This window comes from Vipera berus, assembly GCF_964194415.1.
Source record: "Vipera berus genome assembly, chromosome: 14".
Taxonomy (NCBI): Eukaryota; Metazoa; Chordata; class Lepidosauria; order Squamata; family Viperidae; genus Vipera; species Vipera berus.
Window position 1 is genome coordinate 7876723 of NC_138217.1, and position 19388 is coordinate 7896110.

The 19388-nt window shown below is 44.6% G+C and overlaps 1 protein-coding gene across 1 annotated transcript in view; it reads left to right on the forward strand.

Moving 5' to 3' along the window:
* Positions 1 to 422: 422 nt before the first annotated feature.
* ARVCF (ARVCF delta catenin family member) overlaps positions 423 to 19388 on the forward strand; it is a gene marked incomplete at both ends in the record, with an annotated part of 139499 nt that continues 120533 nt past the window's right edge. Inside the window, one exon of the mRNA XM_081338662.1 lies at positions 423 to 638. Within this exon, the coding sequence (XP_081194788.1) occupies positions 423 to 638 (216 nt within the window). The remainder of the gene's footprint in view (positions 639 to 19388) is intronic.

Here is a 19388-nt window from a genome sequence, read left to right on the forward strand (position 1 = left end):
ATTCTTTTACGTCCTTTCTTGCCAAGTGAAATACGGCAGTTGTTAACGTTAGTAGTAGAAGCCAGCAGGTCTGGCTTCTCCCCTTGAGACTTTGCTTGTCAGAAGGTCTCAAAAGGCGACCCCGTAACCCTGCAACCGTCATCAATACAAGTCAGTTGCTAAGCGTCTAGAATTTGATCACATGACCGACCGTGGGGAGGCTTCAGCAATCACGAGTGTGAGAAGCAGTCCTAATTCACTTTTTTCAATGCCGTTGTAACAGTTACTAAACGGATGCTTGTAAGTTGAGCTTGTAAGTCCACAAAGCCTTAAAGTAGCCAAGGTCGGGCACCCCGGTTCTCCCTTTCGCTGCCCACCTGTGTCGCCCTAATTTTTGTCCTTTGCCCTGTCAGCGAGCAGGCCAGATCTTTTGAGCCCCAACCATGGATGATTACGACATCCGATCCGCAGCCAGCATCCTGGCTTCTGTGAAAGAACAGGAGGCTCGCTTTGAGCGGTTGACCCGGGCCCTGGAAGAAGAACGTCGGAATGTGTCTCTGCAACTTGAGCGGGCCAACCAGCCCTCGGATCGCATAAACACCTGCAACATCGGCAGCGGGCAGCCCTTAGCAACGGCCTGGCAGCAACTGGTTTTGCAGGTAAAGGACTAGCTCTTCGCCTCCGATTCCCGCCATGCCAGATTTGCCTTTCGGTGAATGGTTAAAACGGGGTGGCCTTTCTCCGTCCGTCTTTCTTGCCGTGCACTCAGAGAGTTGTGTGTGTGTTTTTTCCCTCCTCCCCTCTCCATTTTTGTAATCATGTGGGCAGATGAAATGAGGATAGAATGGTCATTGCTTGCTTGGATTTTGGATGGGCTGGCACTTCAGGTGGCAGAGAGGGCTTGGTTGCAAGGCTTGGAAGATGATCAGGTAGCAACAGAAGAAAATATTTATAGCTCAGGGTTGAAATGAGGGGTCCTTGGTGCTCTCTGAGCTGGGTGGTTTTCTTGCAGATGCTTCATGACCCGACTAGGTAACATTACCATTTACCGGTTGAGCTCCGGATGGCTCCCGACCTTCGCTCCTTCCGACGCAACCTAAAAACATATCTGTTTGAGCAATCCGGTCTGGTCTGACGGGTTCTGTTTTAATTATTGTTTTAAGATAACTATCTTCTGCATTTGGGCAAAATTAGGGTTTAATTTGTTTTCAATATCTGTATTTGTGCATTCTGTTATTTATGTCACTGTTCACCGCCCTGAGTCCTTAGGGAGAAGGGCGGTATACAAATCAAATAAATAATAATAATAATAATAATTATCAGTGCTAGAAGGAAATGGGGTTTGCGAAGAGGAGGAAGAGGAGGGAGGAAGAGGAGGAGGATGACTGTGGAGTCCTTGGTGCTCTCTGAGCTTGGTGGTTTTCTTGTGGATGTTTCATGACCCAACTAGGTAACATCATCAGTGCTAGAAGGGAGTGGGTTGCAGAGAGGAGGAGGAGGAGGAGGATTGTGGAGTCCTTGGTGCTCTCTGAGCTTGGTGGTTTTCTTGTGGATGTTTCATGACCCAACTGGGTAACATCATCAGTGCTAGAAGGGAGTGTGTTGCGGAGAGGAGGAGGAGGAGGAGGAGGAGGAAGAGGACTGTGGAGTCCTTGGTGATTTTCTTGCAGAAAGTTTAACTACCAAATAGGTCCCATCATCAGAAGAAAACCCCACGTCCTGCTAGCGCTGATATTGTTCCCTAGTTGGGGCATGAACCGTCTGCAAGAAAGCAGCCAAGCTCAGAGATCACCAAGGGTTCCGACAGGTGATCAGAGCAAGCAGCAGTGGTTTATTAATTCACACGTCTGGTTTGTTAGAAGAGAAATTTGAGCTTGACCTCTGTGTTGATAATCGGCCAAATTCGAGCAGTTTTATGTGACAGTTTTATGCGTTATCTTGATGGTTACACGAGCAGAATCCACGTTCCAGATAACGGACTTGTTTGTGAAATATTTTCATTAATAACATGTATGTTACCCGGGATTGCAGCAACAGCTGCCATATTAGTAGTCCTAAGTAAGCTTTAATTTCTATCATCTTGTAGATTGTGTGTGTGGGGGGGGGTTGTGATCACAACACATCTGGAGAAGAATGTATTGACAACAACCGAGAATAAGGATCTGGAGAGGAATATTTGGTTGTTCGAGAACTTGGTTGCCCGGCTATTGTGCTGTTAAATGACCCACTTCTAGATCTTTCTACAAGAGAGAGTATTTTTAGAGCAGTCTTTTGCAGTTTGGTGCCTGCGCAATTTCAAGAATTTCCAGTACTTTTGAAGGTCCCTACGGAGGGAAAAAAAAACTGCTTAGTAATCCACTTGTCAAGTCTCTTGAGATGTTCAGGTAAAGACACTTCTCCGTATCACCTTGTTAGTGGAAGCATGGTAAGGTGGAACAATCTCTTGATTTTGCTATACCTCCTTCGTAAGACTCCTACCATCTCTGCAACATTTCATTGGAAAGAATTAATTTCTCCTTTAGCTTTTTAAAACTAAGCCTTGCGGGTTAATGCACCGCGTTGTTCTCCCGTCCTCTGCTGGTTTCGATACGGAGCTCTTGTTTCTTGTTTAAATTACTATATGTATGTTGTTAACCTCCACGCAAATTCCCAATAGAATGGAGTGTGTAAATATCTTAGAGTCATGGGTTGTTGTTTTTTTTTTGCTTTTGCTTTTGCTTTTTTTTTTTGGCTCTAGGCATATGGAGTCATTGCTTTAGGAAATGGAAATTGAAGTAGGCCAAATCAAATTTCATTGTCTCCAGCTTTGGAATTAAACTGATATACTGGTCTTCCTGGGGGGGAAAAATCTCTCTGTATTTATTATTCTTTTTTCAGCCAGTTATAAATCTTATTTCCTTCATTTGTTAGGAAATGTTATGCTCGAAAGGTAGTAGCTGTTTTTGCAGTGGATTTTTAAATTTTTGGTGCCTTTTTTTTTAAAAAATGTGGGAAGTCAGCAATATATTGATTTCTGTTCCACCAGCAAGCGGATTGACCTGAATCTTCCTCAAGCTAGCAAACGACTTGAATTTTAACAAGCCGTTAGTGTTTACTTAGGCTAAACAAACTCCAATTCACACACCCAGCAGGTTCTGGCTAGCTGTGGATCAAAATGCTAATGGCTACGGGTCACCCTGGCCTTTGTCTGCATCCACTACATCTTTTTTTAAAAAACTCTAAAAAAATCTGAACTTGGAGCTAGGAACCATATATAATTATATCTCTTGGTAAGAGCCAAGCTTTTAAACCAAAATCAAACTTTGATTCATGATCCCAGCACAGTTGATGGGCAATAAACTAAGCACCTGCCACTTGAATGTCATGCTATTTTTCATTCTGAAGTAGCTACACCCAACCTCTGTATCTCTTAGGTTAAAACTCACATTTTCCTCAAACCAACAACGGGGATCCTCGTCTTACAATGGTTTTGTTTAGTGACTGTTCGAAGTTACAGCAGCACTGGAAAAGGTGACTTACGTGTTGTGATTCAGGGTCAGCCTGTGGGTTCAGCAGTTGGGTCGGACGACTCAGAGGAGGAGGGGTTGTGTTGAAGAGCTTGCTGAGGGGGTTGGAGAGCTTGCTGATGAGAGCCCTCAGCCAGGCCCCTCCCACCTGGTCACAACGCAGACCCAGCTGTGTGAGCCTGACAGCGTGGATGAAGATGACCCACAGCTGGCCCTGTTCAAGGACGCCCGACGCAGGAGGCAGTCAATCAGGAGTAAACAGAGGAAGGCAATCGGGCACCTCGGAAGGAGGCAGAGAGAAGCCTCGCCCTGAACTGTATAAAAGGGGAATGCGTGGGAGGGCTGGTTTGCTGAAAGCAACCACTTGAATAGCTCCTGTTTCATGGTTCGTGTCTTGTTTGCTTTCGTATCCATAAATTTGGTAGGCTTAGTTCCAGCCTCTTGCCTTCTTATAAAAGGGGTTGTCCCTGCCTTTTCTGCAGGGCCGGTAGCAGGCTGGTACAGAACATTACGACCGTTTTTCACACTTACGACCAGTGCTTTTTTTGTAAAAGAAAAAGGTGCCGGAACTCACACATGTCATACAACCCGCTTTGCCTACCCTTACAAAGTTCCATCCAAAAAAGGTGCTGGAACTCCGTTGTGAGCGTTCTATGAGAAAAAAAAGCCCTGCTTATGACCATTGCAACAATCCCATGATGAGGTGATCATCAAAGGGCCAAGTTTGAAGACCCCTGACTTAACAACTGCCTTGCTTAAAAATGGACATTCTATAGAATACTTTGCTTTAATGGATGAGGTGTGGTTTTGTAGCCTCTTGCAGTGTTGAATCTGAGACAGCCTCCCCTCCCTAAAGCTTTGGTCCTTGCAATTGTTATAAGAACTTGCACTAACAGTAATTAAAAGCTTCATAAAGACTCACTGGAGAAGAGCCTAATGCTGGGAAAGATTGAGGGCAATAGAAGAAGGGGACGACAGAGAATGAGGTGGCTGGATGGAGTCACTGAAGCAGTATGCGTGAGCTTAAATGGACTCCAGAAGATGGTAGAGGACAGGAAGGCCTGGAGGAACATTGTCCATAGGGTCGCGATGGGTCATACACGACTTCGCAACTAACAACAACAAAAGTCATTCAAGCAGGCGCACCTTTTAAAGTTAAGCAAAAGCATCTTAATAGATTACATCTGAAGAAGTAACCAGCTAAGGACTTGAATCCAGTGTTCTGGACGCTATCCCAGTGCATTATAGAATCCCGGAAAGAGAGAAGTAAAACATCCAGAACTATGGATTCCTTTATTTTATTTTTTACTTAAAAGTTTTCGGTCGCAGGAGAACTTGAGGCAAACATAATTTTTACTTAAAGACTCTTGGGAGGAGAATCTTTCATCGCCATCAGCCTACATGTCATCTTCGTATCTCCTGGTATTCAATCACAACCTACTTTTTGGAAATTAAGAGAAAGTCAGATAGAGGAGCCAGCTGTAAGTACAGCTGACTATTTTACTGCTTAAATGATGAACTTCTGGACTTTTTCGTTTCTCCAATGTTTTTGGTAACCTAATAAAACTATGTTCATAGGGAGGAGGAGGAGGAGATGTTTTCACAATGATGGAGAAAGAGGAGGAGGAGGAGGAGGAGGATTGTCCCATTCACCATTCTGGATTATTTCCAATCCAGAGGAAGGCTAGGATATTCCAGATTGATTGTTTGATTGATTACAATTAGCATTTCTCATCTTAATCAAAGCCAGTTTGGTCTAGGGCAGGGGTAGGGCAACCTTGGCTCTTTTATGACTCGTGGACTTCAACTCCCAGAATTCCTGAGTCAGCCACGCTGAGGGGACAGGGAGAGCTTTCCAAGCTGAGCTATAGGAGCTCAGGAATTCTGGGAGTTGAAGTCCATGAGTCATAAAAGAGCCAAGGTTGCCTACTCCTGGTCTAGGGGTTTATGCACCAGGTTGGAATGTAAGAGGCAATAAGTTCTAGTCTCACCTTAGTCATCAGAACTGGCTGGGTGACTTTGGGCCAATCACCAGGTGACTGAGAGTTCTAGTCCCACCTTAGGCACAAAAACTGGCTGGGTGACTTGGTGCCAATCACCAGGAGACGGTTGAGTTCTAGTCCCACCTTAGGCCTGAAAGATGACTGGGTAACTGGGAGGCCAGTCCCTTTCTTTCTTCCCCGTCCACCTCACAGGGTTGTTGTTGTGGGTGAAAGTGGCAGTAGGAAGTTGTGCTGCATACATTCCCCACCTCGAGTTATTTGTAAACAAACAAACAAAACACAATCCAGGCGGCCTACAAAGGAAACAAAACAGCCCTCTCTGCTCACGGGCAAACATGGCCGCCTCAACCACATGGGGAAACAAAACAAAAACGGTGAGAAGTTTCAAGAGCTTGACCGCCAACTCTCCGTTCCCACCCACGGCTTGTCCTTACAGGGTCTTCCTCTCGGAAAACGAGAAAGGAGGAAAGGAGAGAGAGAGAGACAGGGAGACAGGAGAGAAAGAGAGTATGAGAGACAGAGAGAGAGATGAGAGAAAGAGAAAGATAAGAAAGATATAAGTGTGTGTGTGTGAGAGAGAGACGGAGACAGGAGAGAGAGAGAAGGAGAGAGAGTATGAGAGACAGAAAGAGAGAGATGAGAGAAAGAAAGATAAAGATGTGGGTGTGTGAGAGAGAGAGAGAGACGGAGACAGGAGAGAGAGAGAAGGAGAGAGAGTATGAGAGAAAGAGACAGAGAGAGAGAGAGACAGAAAAAGAGAGAGATGAGAGAAAGAGAAAGATAAGAGAAAGATATATGTGTGTGTGTGTGTGAGAGAGAGAGACAGACAGGGAGACAGGAGAGAGAAGGAGAAGGAGAGAGAGTATGAGAGACAGACAGGAGAGAGAGATACAGAGAGAGAGATGAGAGAAAGAGAAAGATAAGAGAGGAGAGAGAGAGAGGAGAAAGATAAAGATAGAGAGATGAGAGAAAGAGAAATATAAGAGAGAAAGAGAGAGAGAGAGATGAGAGAAAGAGAAAGATAAGAGAGAGAGGTGGGGGAAAGATTTAGGCTGGTCTCAGCTTTCCACGGAGTGCCCCAGCTACCTCTGGCTGGCTGGTGTTGGCTGGAGGCTGGCTTGCAAGCCACCAGCTGCGCCTGTCAATTTGGGGGCTTGCTCCCCACCCCACCCCTGGCAGCAAATAGACTTTGCTCAGTCCCCTTATCCTCCACCCTGTCTCCGTCCATCCGGAAGACCAGCCCGCCCCCCCTCCTCTGGCCCGCAACCATCCCACAACTGGGGCCCGCCTCTGGCACAAAGCAAGGCAGGGGCAGCCAAGAAAAGGACCCCCACCCCCCCTCCTCCCCTTCTTCTCCTTCCCTTCCCCTCCCCTGGCCTTCTCTTCTGTCTCCGATTGGTCCTCCCTCCCTCTCCCACTGCAAACACACAGAGAGAGGCAGGCAGTGAAAAGCTGAGATTGTCGAAGCACTCAGCTGCCGCCGGGGCTGACCCTCCCCTCTCCTCTCCTCCCCTTCCTCTCTTCCCCCAACATTTCTCCTCCAACAGCCTGCCTGCAGACTGAATTCATTGGGGGGGGTGGGATTTTAAAGGGGGGGTGTATTTATTTATTTATTGCGGAAAAACAAATCTCGAAGGACACCCCGTCTCCCCGAATTGCATCCATGCCTGCTGAACTCAAACAGGTGAGTGGACCAGCGACGGTACCCCCCCCCCCCGTCTATCTGGTGGTTTGATGATGATGATGATGATGATGATGATGATGATGATGATCTTTTAATACCTGGTACGATTTTTAATGCCTGGCAGGTGGGGTGTGAGGGCGGGAAAGGTTGAAAGGAGGAAGAGTGGGTGAAGGAGGGGCACGCCAAGGAGGAGGGGAAGTAGGAAAGAAAATAGAGAGATGGGGGGAGAAGAAAGGAATTCTAAAATTGCTTACCCACCGACAGCTTTTTCCGGAAAGATGGAAAGATTTTCTCTCCTTGTTTGGTGTGGGGTTGTTGTTGTTGTTTTTCCCCTCCCTCGTGTTTGTGTGTTTGTAGTTACTAGTTGAAACATTGGGAGAAACGAGTAGGTTTTTTTTCTTTTTTCTTTTTCTTTTTATCTTTCCGGACTGTCTAGTCAATTTAGGCAGAACAGAACAAGAGGTTCTGGATGGAAGTCATTGCCAAGTTATCTTTAGAGCAGGTGAATGAATGAATGAACGCCGCCTTTTTTTAAAAAAAAAAGATGTGTAAAAATCTGCATTATTATTACACTTCAACTGGGCACTTGTTTAAATAGATTTTTTTTCCCTTCTTCCCTTGCCTTTCCCTGCAATTTTCAAATAAGTGCCTAAGAGAATAAAACGCTGGTCAGCAGGCAAGTTTTGCTCAAGTATTAACTCGTATTAACGCCGTCTCTTGAAGAAACTCCAAAATTAACGATTTGAGAAAGTCAGTGAGTTGTCCGGATCAAAACCTGATCAAGGCCTGCTGGAATTGCTGATTTGAGATTTCAGCCTTACTTTATGCATTTTGAGAGGAATAAAATCCCGAAGGAGGGACAAAGTTGCTTGCTGATCATTTTGTATCCAGGTTAGTTCGTGTGTGCACAAAGAGTTTGTCTTGAACACTGGGATGCGAAAATTAGCGATGCGTGATTTATTTATTTTTTGTAGGGCTCCAAAAAAAAAAAAATCTTGGCAGACAAGGTGGAACTTGAGAGGGTTTTGGGGTTTTTTTTTGAATTGTGAGTTGCATCAATTCAATGCAGATGCTTCCTTTGTATTTGGAATGTATGTCAGCTTTCAAAATGGGATCAAAGGTGGCCTGTGAGATATGTATGAGCATGGAAATACTGCCATGGGGGCAGGACAAGGTAATCTCAGCTTGTTAAAATCTCTTTCTCTTGTCAGTCAACTGATAAGGATGTTTCTTTAAAAATGAAAGGAATAAATAGCCCGTTTGGGGTGGTGGTGGTTTTTTTTTTTTGAGAATGCTGAGTGAGCTTCCTGCCGGCGGACTGCAAAGGTATTTTGAAAAAGCACATCCAATCTGAGGATTTGCTTTTCTGCAAAAGGGACCCGTGTTTTGAAGCCTTGCCTTAATTTCTCATCTTCTGCCTGAAGACCACCTGTAGATGCGGCCAGAATTTAAAATATCCTTGCGCTTTTGACACTGCTTGAAAACCACCCAAATTTCTGCAGCGCTCTCTTGCTCCATCCGGATCAGCTAACATGAAGTTAGAAGATAATTTTTTTTTATCCTTTGCTTATTTTCTTTCTGCGGGGGGTGGGTGGGTGGAAGAACCTGCTAGAAGACCGAAGGGCCAAAACGTGAACACAAATATTCAAATGTCAACATCCATGAATTGCCAGTGGAAAGGACTGCCCACACTGAAAAGGGATTATTGTGTCAAGTGTGTGGGACTCTGCGTTTTTTCCCATGGCTGTTTATTTGTCAGGGTCCTGCTAAAAAGGGATACGTGCTAGATCTCCCATTTTGAAGGGACTGTCAAGCACGGAAGAGTAAGACAGATGTCTGATATGCTTCCTGCTTACTCTGTGGAGGGCACACGAGACTCAGTTAATTCTCCTTTTCAAACCCTGAATTCTTCATGTGGATGCAAGTCTAATGCCTTCCTTTTAAGGGCATGGGTGACTCCTGATCCCAAGTCTGCTAGGAACAATGCATGAAACAACTTCAGGGTGGGAAGAAGGGGCTATAAATCTCTGCTTTCCAATCCTTAGATAGGACGGAGGGGATAATCGCCCTGTTGAAAAATTAGCAGCAGAGTCCTCCGTGTTCAGTTTAACGCAGAAATCCTTGCTACGCAGTAGTCCTCAGCTTATGTCCATAACTGAGCGCAGAACCTCCGTTGCAAAAGGGGATCACATGATCCCGGGAACCCTGCAAGGGTCATAAAATAGGAATCAGTTGCCAAGTGTCTGAATTTTGATCACGGGAAAAAGTCACGAGTCCCTTTTTTTCAATGCCGTTGTAACTTCAAACGGTCCCTAAGCAAGCTGTTGTAAGTCGAGGACTAACCTGTACATTCAGTGCACCTTTTAACAGTCGATCAAGGCAATACTTAGCTTGCACTGAGAGTGCCTTTATGTTCATTAACCTCTGAGAATGGCAGTTAACCCTGATATAAACTCCCCCCCCCGTGAAAACTGACTTCTTTGATTAAGGAAAGGTCAATACGGAATTCATCAATGACTAGAAATCCCTTTGGGGGATTAATTTTTTTTTTAATGTAAAAAGGACGGTTTTGCGACTTACGGTTTTGATGGTTAGAAAAAGTGGGTTATAGAAAAAAAGAAGTTACTGTCTTTGAGAGAGAGGTTTGGTTATAATTATACGTAAAGCCGGCAAAAGGAAAGTGGGAAAGAATATTTTTCCACGGATTCTGTTTTTCCCCTGTTTTCTGCTCTTCTGTTGTTTTTTTCTTTCTTTCTTTCTTTCTTTCTTTCTTTCTTTCTTTCTTTCTTTCTTTCTTTCTTTCTTTCTTCTTTCTTTCTTTCTTTCTTTCTTTCTTTCTTTCTTTCTTTCTTTCTTTCTTTCTTTCTTTCTTTCTTTCTTTCTTTCTTTCTTTCTTTCTTTCTTTCTTTCTTTCTTTCTTTCTTTCTTTCCATTCTTTTTTCCGTAGCCTTTTGTGCAAATTGAGGTCTGCAGCAGGCGTTGAAACTTAATAGACTGAGAAGCGGAGACTTGGTGCCAAAGCATTTCTCACCTCTTGGCCCAGGTGTTCTATTCATTTTTAAAAAAATTTTATTTTATTTGAGAAAATGTGCATTGCCGCCTACTTGCAGAAGGCGACTCAAGGCGATTTACGTGGATATAAAAACACCGTGTAAAAAAAAATGAAAAGAAGGAAAAAAATAATAAAATAATAACCCACACACCTCCCCGCCACCCCCCAACAATATACACAAGCTGATATTACATGATCCCATCACGTAATGCCACTGCTGTTTCTTAGACAACATTCACTGAACAACAGTTCCAAGTTACGACGGTGCTAAAAAAGGCGACTTGTGACCGTTTTTCACACTTACGACCTTTCCAACCTCCCCCTGATCCTGGATCAAAATTTAGAGGCTTGGCAACTGATTCATACTTACGACGGTCACTGTGTCCCAAGGTCACGTGATTCACTTTTGCGATATTCTGACAAGCAAAGTCAATGGGTAAGATAGATTCGCTTAACAACCAGGTTACTGACTAACCAGCTTCAGTGATTCACATAACAATGGAGGCAAGAAAAGTCATAAGAAGGGGCAAAACTCACTCAACAAGTGTCTCGCATAACAGAAACTTTGGGCTCGATTGTGGTCGTAAATTGAGGACTATCTGTACTCGGAAAGAAATTGGTTTTGCCCCCTTCTACGACCTTTCTTGTCACAGTTATCAAGGGAATCACTGCGATTGCTAAGTCAGTAACACAGTTGTTAAGTGAATCTGGTCACCAAAGGGGATCACGTGACCCCAGGACACTGCGACCGTCATAAATATGAGTTGCCAAGCCCCCGAATTTTGATCGCGTGACCGTGGGGATGCTGCAGCGGTCGCTAAGTGTGAAACATGGTTGCAAGTCTCTTTTTTCAGTGCCGTTGTAACTCTGAAAGGTCACTAAATGGACTGTAGTAAGTCGAGGACCGGCTGTGGTTATTAGACACTTCAAATCTGTGTCTCCTTTCCTTTTACGCCAACAGGCATTGCTTGAGTTTCCGTCGTTGAATTAAGTGCCGAATGCAGAAATGATGTACAGATAGTCCTCGACTTGCAACAGTTCACTTACTGACCATTTGAAATTACGACGGCAAAAAAAAGGGCACTTACGACCATTTTTCACACACTGACGACTCTTGCGGCATCCGTAGGGTCCCCTGTGATCGACATTCAGAAGCTTGGCAGCTGACTCACATTTATGACGGTTGCAGTGTCCCAGGTTTGTGCGACCGCCCGTTGTAACCTTGAGACAACCAACCCAGATTCCCTTAACAACTGTGTCCCTAACTTAACAACTGCAGCAATTCACCTAGCGAACTGCGGCCAAAAAAAAAAAGGGTCGTAAAAAGGGAGCAAAACTCACCTAACAAGTTTCTCGCTTAACAGAAATGTTGGGCTCAATTTTAGTCATAAGTGGAGAACCACCTGTGTTTAGGATGTCAGGCCAGTTGATTTCACTGGGCAATCACGACCGTGCTTTAGGCAGGACAGAGAACTATTCTCTCTGTCTGATTTTGGGCATAAAACCGTCGTACCTCCAACTTTTAAAAGAAACTGCCCATTCATAAAACAAATCCCCAAGATGGCTTGGGGCTCTTTCTTTTTCAAACAGCCAGCTGAAAGCATCCACGCAATAAAAAGGTAAAGGTAAAGGTTCCCCCACACATGCGTGCTAGTCGTTTCCGACTCTAGGGGCCGGTGCTTATCTCCGTTTCAAAGCCGAAGAGCCAGCACTTGTCCGAGGACGTCTCTGTGGTCGTGTGGCCGGCATGACTAGACGCCAAAGGCGCACGGAACGCTGTTACCTTCCCACCGGAGTGGTCCCTATTTTTCAACTTGCATTTTTTACGTGCTTTCGAACTGCTAGGTTGGCAGAAGCTGGGACGCGTAACAGGCGCTCAATCTGCTACGCGGCACTCGGGATTCGACCCGCCAAACTGCCGACCATCTGATCGACAAGCTCAGCGTCCTAACCCACTGAGCCACCCCGTCCCTATCCACACAATAAAGCTGCCTATAAAAAACCTGTATTCTAGATGAATCAGAAGCCCTTGACAGGAAGCTGGTCCTGAAGCTTCTTGCAACACAAGAGCCGGCGCATCCTGGCTTGTGACGCCAACCTTCCTGGAGACGTAACCTTAAACAGGTGTCACCTCAAGAGGACAGTGCTTTACCATCTTGGCAGTTCTGGGATTTAAGCCGAAGCCGAGAATGACAAGACTTATTACCCAGGCATTATCTTTCAGGCTTTAAGAGCGTTAAGCCAACATTGAGGGCTTCTTCCTTCCTTAAGGCCCTGTACGTGTGAAGAGAAAGCTTTTTGAAGATGGAAACACCTCCAATTTTGATGGATTAGCCTCTTACCTTATTAGGTTGCGCCTGCTTCTTTTTGAGTCGATAATATTCAACATTCAGCCAAGGAAAATGCATTGCCAGGGAGTTGGTTATCAGCTTCTAAACATCCTTTGTGTGTTTGTGGTGTGTGTTTTGTGTGCTCCTTTTTTTTTCTTCATTCCGCACCGCCAGTAAATCACTCTTGTGCAAAGAAAAGGTCTCTGTTTCTCTCCCAGAGTTTCTGCAGAGCGCAGGGCTTTGATGAAGCCCTGGGATTTACGCAGAGAAGACCCTTCCTTTCTCTTATTGGCTTTCACCCTCACAACCCCCCAGCGAAGTAGGCAAAGTGATGCCAGGGAGGGAAGAAGAGGCCTTAAATTATGGAAGACCATAGATCTGGCTGCCAGTCTGGAGGCCTCGGAAAGGAAAGATCTGAGAAGGATCAATAAATCTGGTGTCACAGCTGGCAAGAAGTCACTGTGAAACCCTGGGTTTTGGCTTCTTATTGGTGTGTAAGCCATCATTTCTGACAAAGATGGACAGGCTCTGGACTTTCAGATGGAAAAGGGGAAATCTTTTGCGCAAGAGACCCGCCAAAAACTGTACTTCCTGGCCTAAAATAGACATCTAGCACAATCGAGAATCGAACAACTAATTCCAACCCTCCCTGGGTGCAAGAAGTGGGGGATTCCCAGCTCCTGCCTCCTGCACTGTGTAGCCCTGTCTACTCAGTATGGTAATCTTGTCTCTGGTGATCTCCATCCCAGAGATAAATGCTGCTCTCAGAAGGTTGCTTAACTCATCTGTAGCTGAAGGCATCGACAGATGCAGTGGCTGGATTTTTTCTTGGAACAGCATGAAATATTTTTCCTACTGTCTTTCCCCACTTGTATTTTCTGTAAGCTGCAAAAATTGCTGGGAGTGTTTTATCAGATAGATAGATAGATAGATAGATAGATAGATAGATAGATAGATAGATAGATAGATAGATAGATAGATAGATAGATAGATAGATGATAGATAGATGATAGATAGATAGATAGATAGATAGATAGATAGATAGATAGATAGATAGATGATAGATAGATGATAGATAGATAGATAGATAGATAGATAGATAGATAGATAGATAGATAGATAGATAGATAAGAGAGAGATATGGATAGAGCAGGTAAGTAGGGATGGATGGATGGATGGATGGAGAGTCAGATAGATAGACGCATACACAGACAGATAGATATGGATGGATAGATACAGATGGAGACAGATATGGATAGACAGATGCAAATAAACTAGATTGACAGGATAAACAGATTAGGTGGGATAGATGGATGGAGATAGAGAAAGAGATTGATGGAGACAGAGACAGACAGACAGACATAGATAGATAGATAGATAGATAGATAGATAGATAGATAGATAGATAGATAGATAGATAGATAGATACCAGTAGATACAGCATAGACAGATATGATAGAAGATGGATGGATAGATAGATTAAAGATAGATGATAGATAGAGAAATAGATACAGTTGGAGATAGACAAGACAGGGATGGGTGGATGGATGGATGGATGGATATGCAAATGGATGCATAGTATAAACCCATACCATTGTGCTTAGAATATCGTATTATTTTACTGAACTTGAAACCTACTAAGTCTGTACATTATATTAGTGTAGGGGAAAATCGTATCCACTTGAGTTTTGCTGGGTTCTGAAGAAAGCAAATGACCAGCCGTTTTTAACCTTCTACGAAAATGGGTGGACTTCCTTGTGAAGCCATCCAGAGTCCAAGTTGACTCAATGATTTTTTCCCCCTCCTAAATCAAGATGCACACGTGGAGTTTGGTGTAGGCTCTCCAATACTGGCTGTCAGAAAGTTCCCCCCTGAAGTTCCAGAGAATCAGAGTCATGATGATGAGTATCCTAGGATTGCCTTTTGGGGAACTGTCCTGAAGTTCATGGTATCCCAGGCCTTCGAGCAGCGACATGACGCCAATCAATGTGTGGGTGTGTTGTGTTGGCAAGGCCACTCCATCAAACTGAAAGAGGCCCCCTTAGGTTTTGATAGTGAGATCTCATCTCCTAACCATTATCCTGTTTTTCATCTATCAGTGACTGTCCGGACTGTAGCCCAGAGCATTGTGACATCAAAAGTGCTTCTTGCTTCACTCCCCGGCAAAACAATCAAATTTTATTTCTAGCAAACACCGTTTACTTCCCACCCGTTATTTCTGGAAGGAAGGAGGAAAGAAAAAAATTGAAATTAGATCGGATAGAGAATCTATCAGACATCTTTTGTTGGTGGTGGTGGTGGGGGTATTTTTTTTTGGGGGGGGGATTCTCCTTCCCTTCTCTAAAAAAGAAGCTACGGTTAAATAGAGACAAATAAACCATACGGATGGGGGACAAAATGAGAGGTGACACCTTCAAGCTTTTCCCTCTTTATGGGAAGATTAAAAGGAGGCAGGAGCGAAGGCGGTTTGGGTTATTTATGAAGTGTCGAGAATGACCTTCACATCTGGAATTGCAGCACTTAGGGGCTTGCAGTCCTGCTACTCTAATTGCCATAAACATTATTTAGAGACTTTCACCGCCTTGCCAAAAAAAATGGGAGGAGGGTGCCTTACATCTGATGCCTGTGCCTAGTCAGGCAGTGTAAGGCCTTTATAACTTAGGGCCCCAAACTTCTCTTTTGCAATTTCAAATAGTGGTGCACCGTGCATGTTCCTCTGTGGATATAAGAAGTGTGCGCCATGCTCTTAGCTCAACCTGTTTCCTAGGCTGTAAGCTCAAATGAGGTCTTCTGGGCAAATGCACGGGCAGATAATTAATAAAGGAGAGTATTTGTCGCTCAGGGTTGAAATGAGGGGTCCTTGGTGCTCTCTGAGCTTGGTTGTTTTCTTGCAGACGTTTCATGACCCAACTAGGCAACATCATCATCAATGCTAGAAGGAAGTGGAATTTGGAGAAGGGAAGGAAGGGAGGGAGGGAGGGAGGGACTGCTCTGAGTGTGGTTGTTTTCTTGCAGACATTTCATTACCCAGCTAGGTGACATCGTCGCTCGATAATCAATTCTAGTGCCGTTGTAACTTTGAACGGTCATTAAACAGTTATAACTTGAGGACTACCTTTGTAAGCTTGAGCGATAAATCAATGCTGATGCCGTTGTAACTTTGAACGGTCACTAAACAAAGGGCTATAACACGAGGGCTACCCGTGTAGGCTTGAGCGATAAATCCCGTTAATTGGAACATAACCTGTGCTCCTGTTTCTTCATGCCTGACATTGTGTGATTTAGAACGTCTGAATCTTTGGTCTCTTCTATCAGAGTTGCTCTTGTGCCCACTTATCCCGGATTTAAAAATAAGCAAGTTCTCAAAATCAGGATAAGGAGAAAGCAAGACAGAAGTGTGTCCGGGAGATGCAACAAGCAATTAATTTTTCCTTCCTCTTCTTTTTGCTTCGACCAATCTCTGCAGGTCACTCCCAGTAGAATCAGGAGTACTTTGTTTACTCCCGCTCCAGAAAAGGGCAGTGAAGAGACGTATATAGCACTCATATTTGGTGGGATTATAAGCATTTGTTTCTTTGAGGGTGAAGGTTCGTTCTCCGAGCTTGCGCAGTTGGCTTCCAAACGTTTCATTACCAGGCTAGGTAACATCTTCAGCGGAGTTGAGGGGATGTCCATGTTCTTCTGCTGATAAGGGCTTCCGGTGTGGCTGTGTCGAGTGAGGGTCTTGTGATGGGTCTTGCGATGGGGAGGTTACATCAGGTCAGGGTCACTGGGAGGACAACTGCTGGTGGGAGTGGGGGATCGCGCGGGATGGCTGAGGCTTGGTGCTGCCTCCGGTTGGCTGTGTGGTTGATCTGGATCCTGAGGGGTTTGTAGGCTGGCGGTGGGTCAATGTGTCTGTTGATGGAATGGCTTGTGTAGGGCCAGCCTTCGACAAACACACGAGCGTGACAGTGGTAGCGTGGCCGATGATTTTAGTGTCACTCCAATCGAACTGGTGTTAAGAATAGAATAGAATAGAATAGAATAGAATAGAATAGAATAGAATAGAATAGAATAGAATAGAATAGAATAGAATAGAATAGAATAGAATAGAATAGAATAGAATAGAATAGAATAGAATAGAGCTGGAAGGGACCTTGGAGGTCTTCTAGTCCAGCCCCCTGCTCAAGCAGGAGGACCTATACCATCTCAGACAAGTGACTGTCCAGCCTCTTAAAAATCTCCAGTGATGGAGCGCCCAGGATTTCTGGAGGCAAAGCTGTTCCACTGATTGATTGTCCCCACTGTCAGGAAGTTTCTCTTTAATTCCAGGTTGCTTCTTTCCTTGGTCAGTTTCCAACTATGGTTTCTCGTCCTGCCCTCTGGTGCTTTGGTGAACAACCTGGCCCCCTCTTCTTGGTGGCAGCTCCTCAAATACTGGAACACTGCTATTATGTCTTCCCTATTTCTTCTTTTGTTTAGACTAGCCAAACCAAGTCCTGCAGCCGTTCTTTGTATGTTTTAGTCTCCAGGACTTGGATCATCTTGGTTGCTCTTCTCTGAATTTTTTTCCAAATTCTCAACATCTTTTTTGTAGTATGGTGAGCAAAATTGGTTGCAGTATTCCAGGTGTGGTCATACTAGGGTTTTATATAGCGGTACTAATACTTTGCATGATCTTGATTCTATGCCTCTGTTTATACAACCCAGGATTGTATTGGCTTTTTTGGCTGCTGCTGCACAGTGCTGGCTCATAGTTAAGTGATCATCCACTAGGACTGTTATTTGGTGTTATTTGGTGTCGCTGTGGGTAGAGGTGAAGGATTTGGGATCGTGGCGTTGGACTGCCAGCCGGCGTTTGTGGATCCTGGTTTTTAATTGACGTGACGTTTGCCCCACATAGAATTGTTTGCAACGGTTACAGTCAATTTGTTTCTTTATGGCCATCCAAGCATCCGTGGGGACCCATCTTGGTGTCCTTCAGAGTTGCCCAACCAAGAGTCATCGTGTTAATTCATGAGAATATTTCATCTTTTAAAGCAGGAAATTACGCTAAGTAATCTCCGAATGCATGCATAATTTTCAGCTCTGCAGGGCCTTGGCTGACTCAGACATCTAAGCTGCTTCAAAGCGTTGCTGTCGGCCTTTGATTTGTTTCGATTCGACTGGAGGAATCTGCTCATCCCGGCGTTCTTTACATTTCTCTCGAGGTAGTCCTCAACGTGCGACCAAGATGGAGCCCAGGATTTTTGTTGCTATGTAGCTCTCAACCTTTTCTTCACCACGGACCCCCTTTCAATATCTTTTGTGGCCACAGACCCCCCCCCCAAGACTTAACTCAAGATTTAAATCACAACGTTTCTTCAAGGCTTCGCAGACACCCCTCCTGTGACGACATTGCGGCCCCTTCCAGGGGTCCGCGGACCACAGGTTGAGAGCTGTTGAAGTGAGACCCTTGTTAGGTGAGTTTCGCCCCATTTTACGACCTTCCTTGCCACGGTTGTTAAGTGAATCACTGCAGCTGTTAAGTTAGTTAACACAGTCATTAAGAGAATCTGGCTTCCCCCATTGACTTTGCTGGTCAGAAAGTCACAAAACGGGATCACGTGACAAGTACACGGCAGTTGCCAAAGGTCTGAATTTTGATCACGTGACCGTGGGGATGCTGCAACGGTCGTTAAGCGTGAAAATTGGTCATAAGTCCTGTTGTAACTTCAAACAGTCCCCAAACGAACAGCTGTAAGTCAAGGATTACCTGTCCTTTCTTCGTATTTTATTTTTTTTTTATTTTCTCTGTGTTTTTAATCCAGCTGAAATGAAACAACCACATTACACAGGGAGAAAAAAAAAACTTGTACAGGGAGCTAACAGGTTTTTTTTTTAAAAAAATGCCAATAAAATGTAAAGGCTCTCCTCTTTATCGTTCCCAGTCTTCTTCTGAACGGAAGCCAAGCTTACACTAAATTAAACCCCTCAGAAATCTTGACGGCTGTCCAAAGCCTTCCAGAAAAAGAAAATGGGTTAAAAAAAAAAGAGAAAAAAAAGCAACATCTGTCTGGTACCGCAAAAATAGTTGGAAAAAAAGACTTAATTCCTGCTGTGGCTTCTTTCTGCGTATCAGAGATGGGATAATTTTAACAGCGAGAGCAGTTTCTCCGTCTTGCTGTTCAAGGAATTTGGCAGAAGGATATTGGAGCAAGATGTTTCATCCCCCGGCTTTATCCAATGTTTTATTTTATTTTATTTTATTATTTTTTTATCAGACATCCATAATCAAAACTGGGGTATTCTGAATTGAATTACTCCAGGGTCTGGTTTTCTGCCAGAAGCACAGAGAGAAAAAACGGCGGACCAATTGAATTCCAGATGTCTGATCATGATTGCGATCATGACATCCGTAGATTTGGTTATGCCTTTAAAAGTAATAAAGGAGCATATTTGTAGCTCAGAACTGAAATGAGGGGTCCTTGGTGCTCACTGGGCCTGGTTGCTTTCTTGCCCAAAGTAGGTAACATCATCAGTGCTAGCTTGGGTCCTGAAACATCTGCAAGAAAAAACCACCTTCAGAGAGCACCAAGAAACTCATAGTCGTCGTCGTCGTCGTCGTCGTCGTCGTCCTCCTCCTCCTCCTCCTCCTCCTCCTCCTCCTCCTCCCTGCAAACCCCACTCTCTTCTAACACTGATGGTGTTACCTAGTTTGATAATGAAATGTCTGCAAGAACACAACCTTGCTGGGAGGGAGGAGGAGGACTGTAGGGTCCTTGGCGCTCTCTGAGCTGGGTTTGCTTGCAGACATTTCATGACCCAACTAGGTAACATCATCAGTGCTGAGAGGGAGGGAGGGAGGAGGCG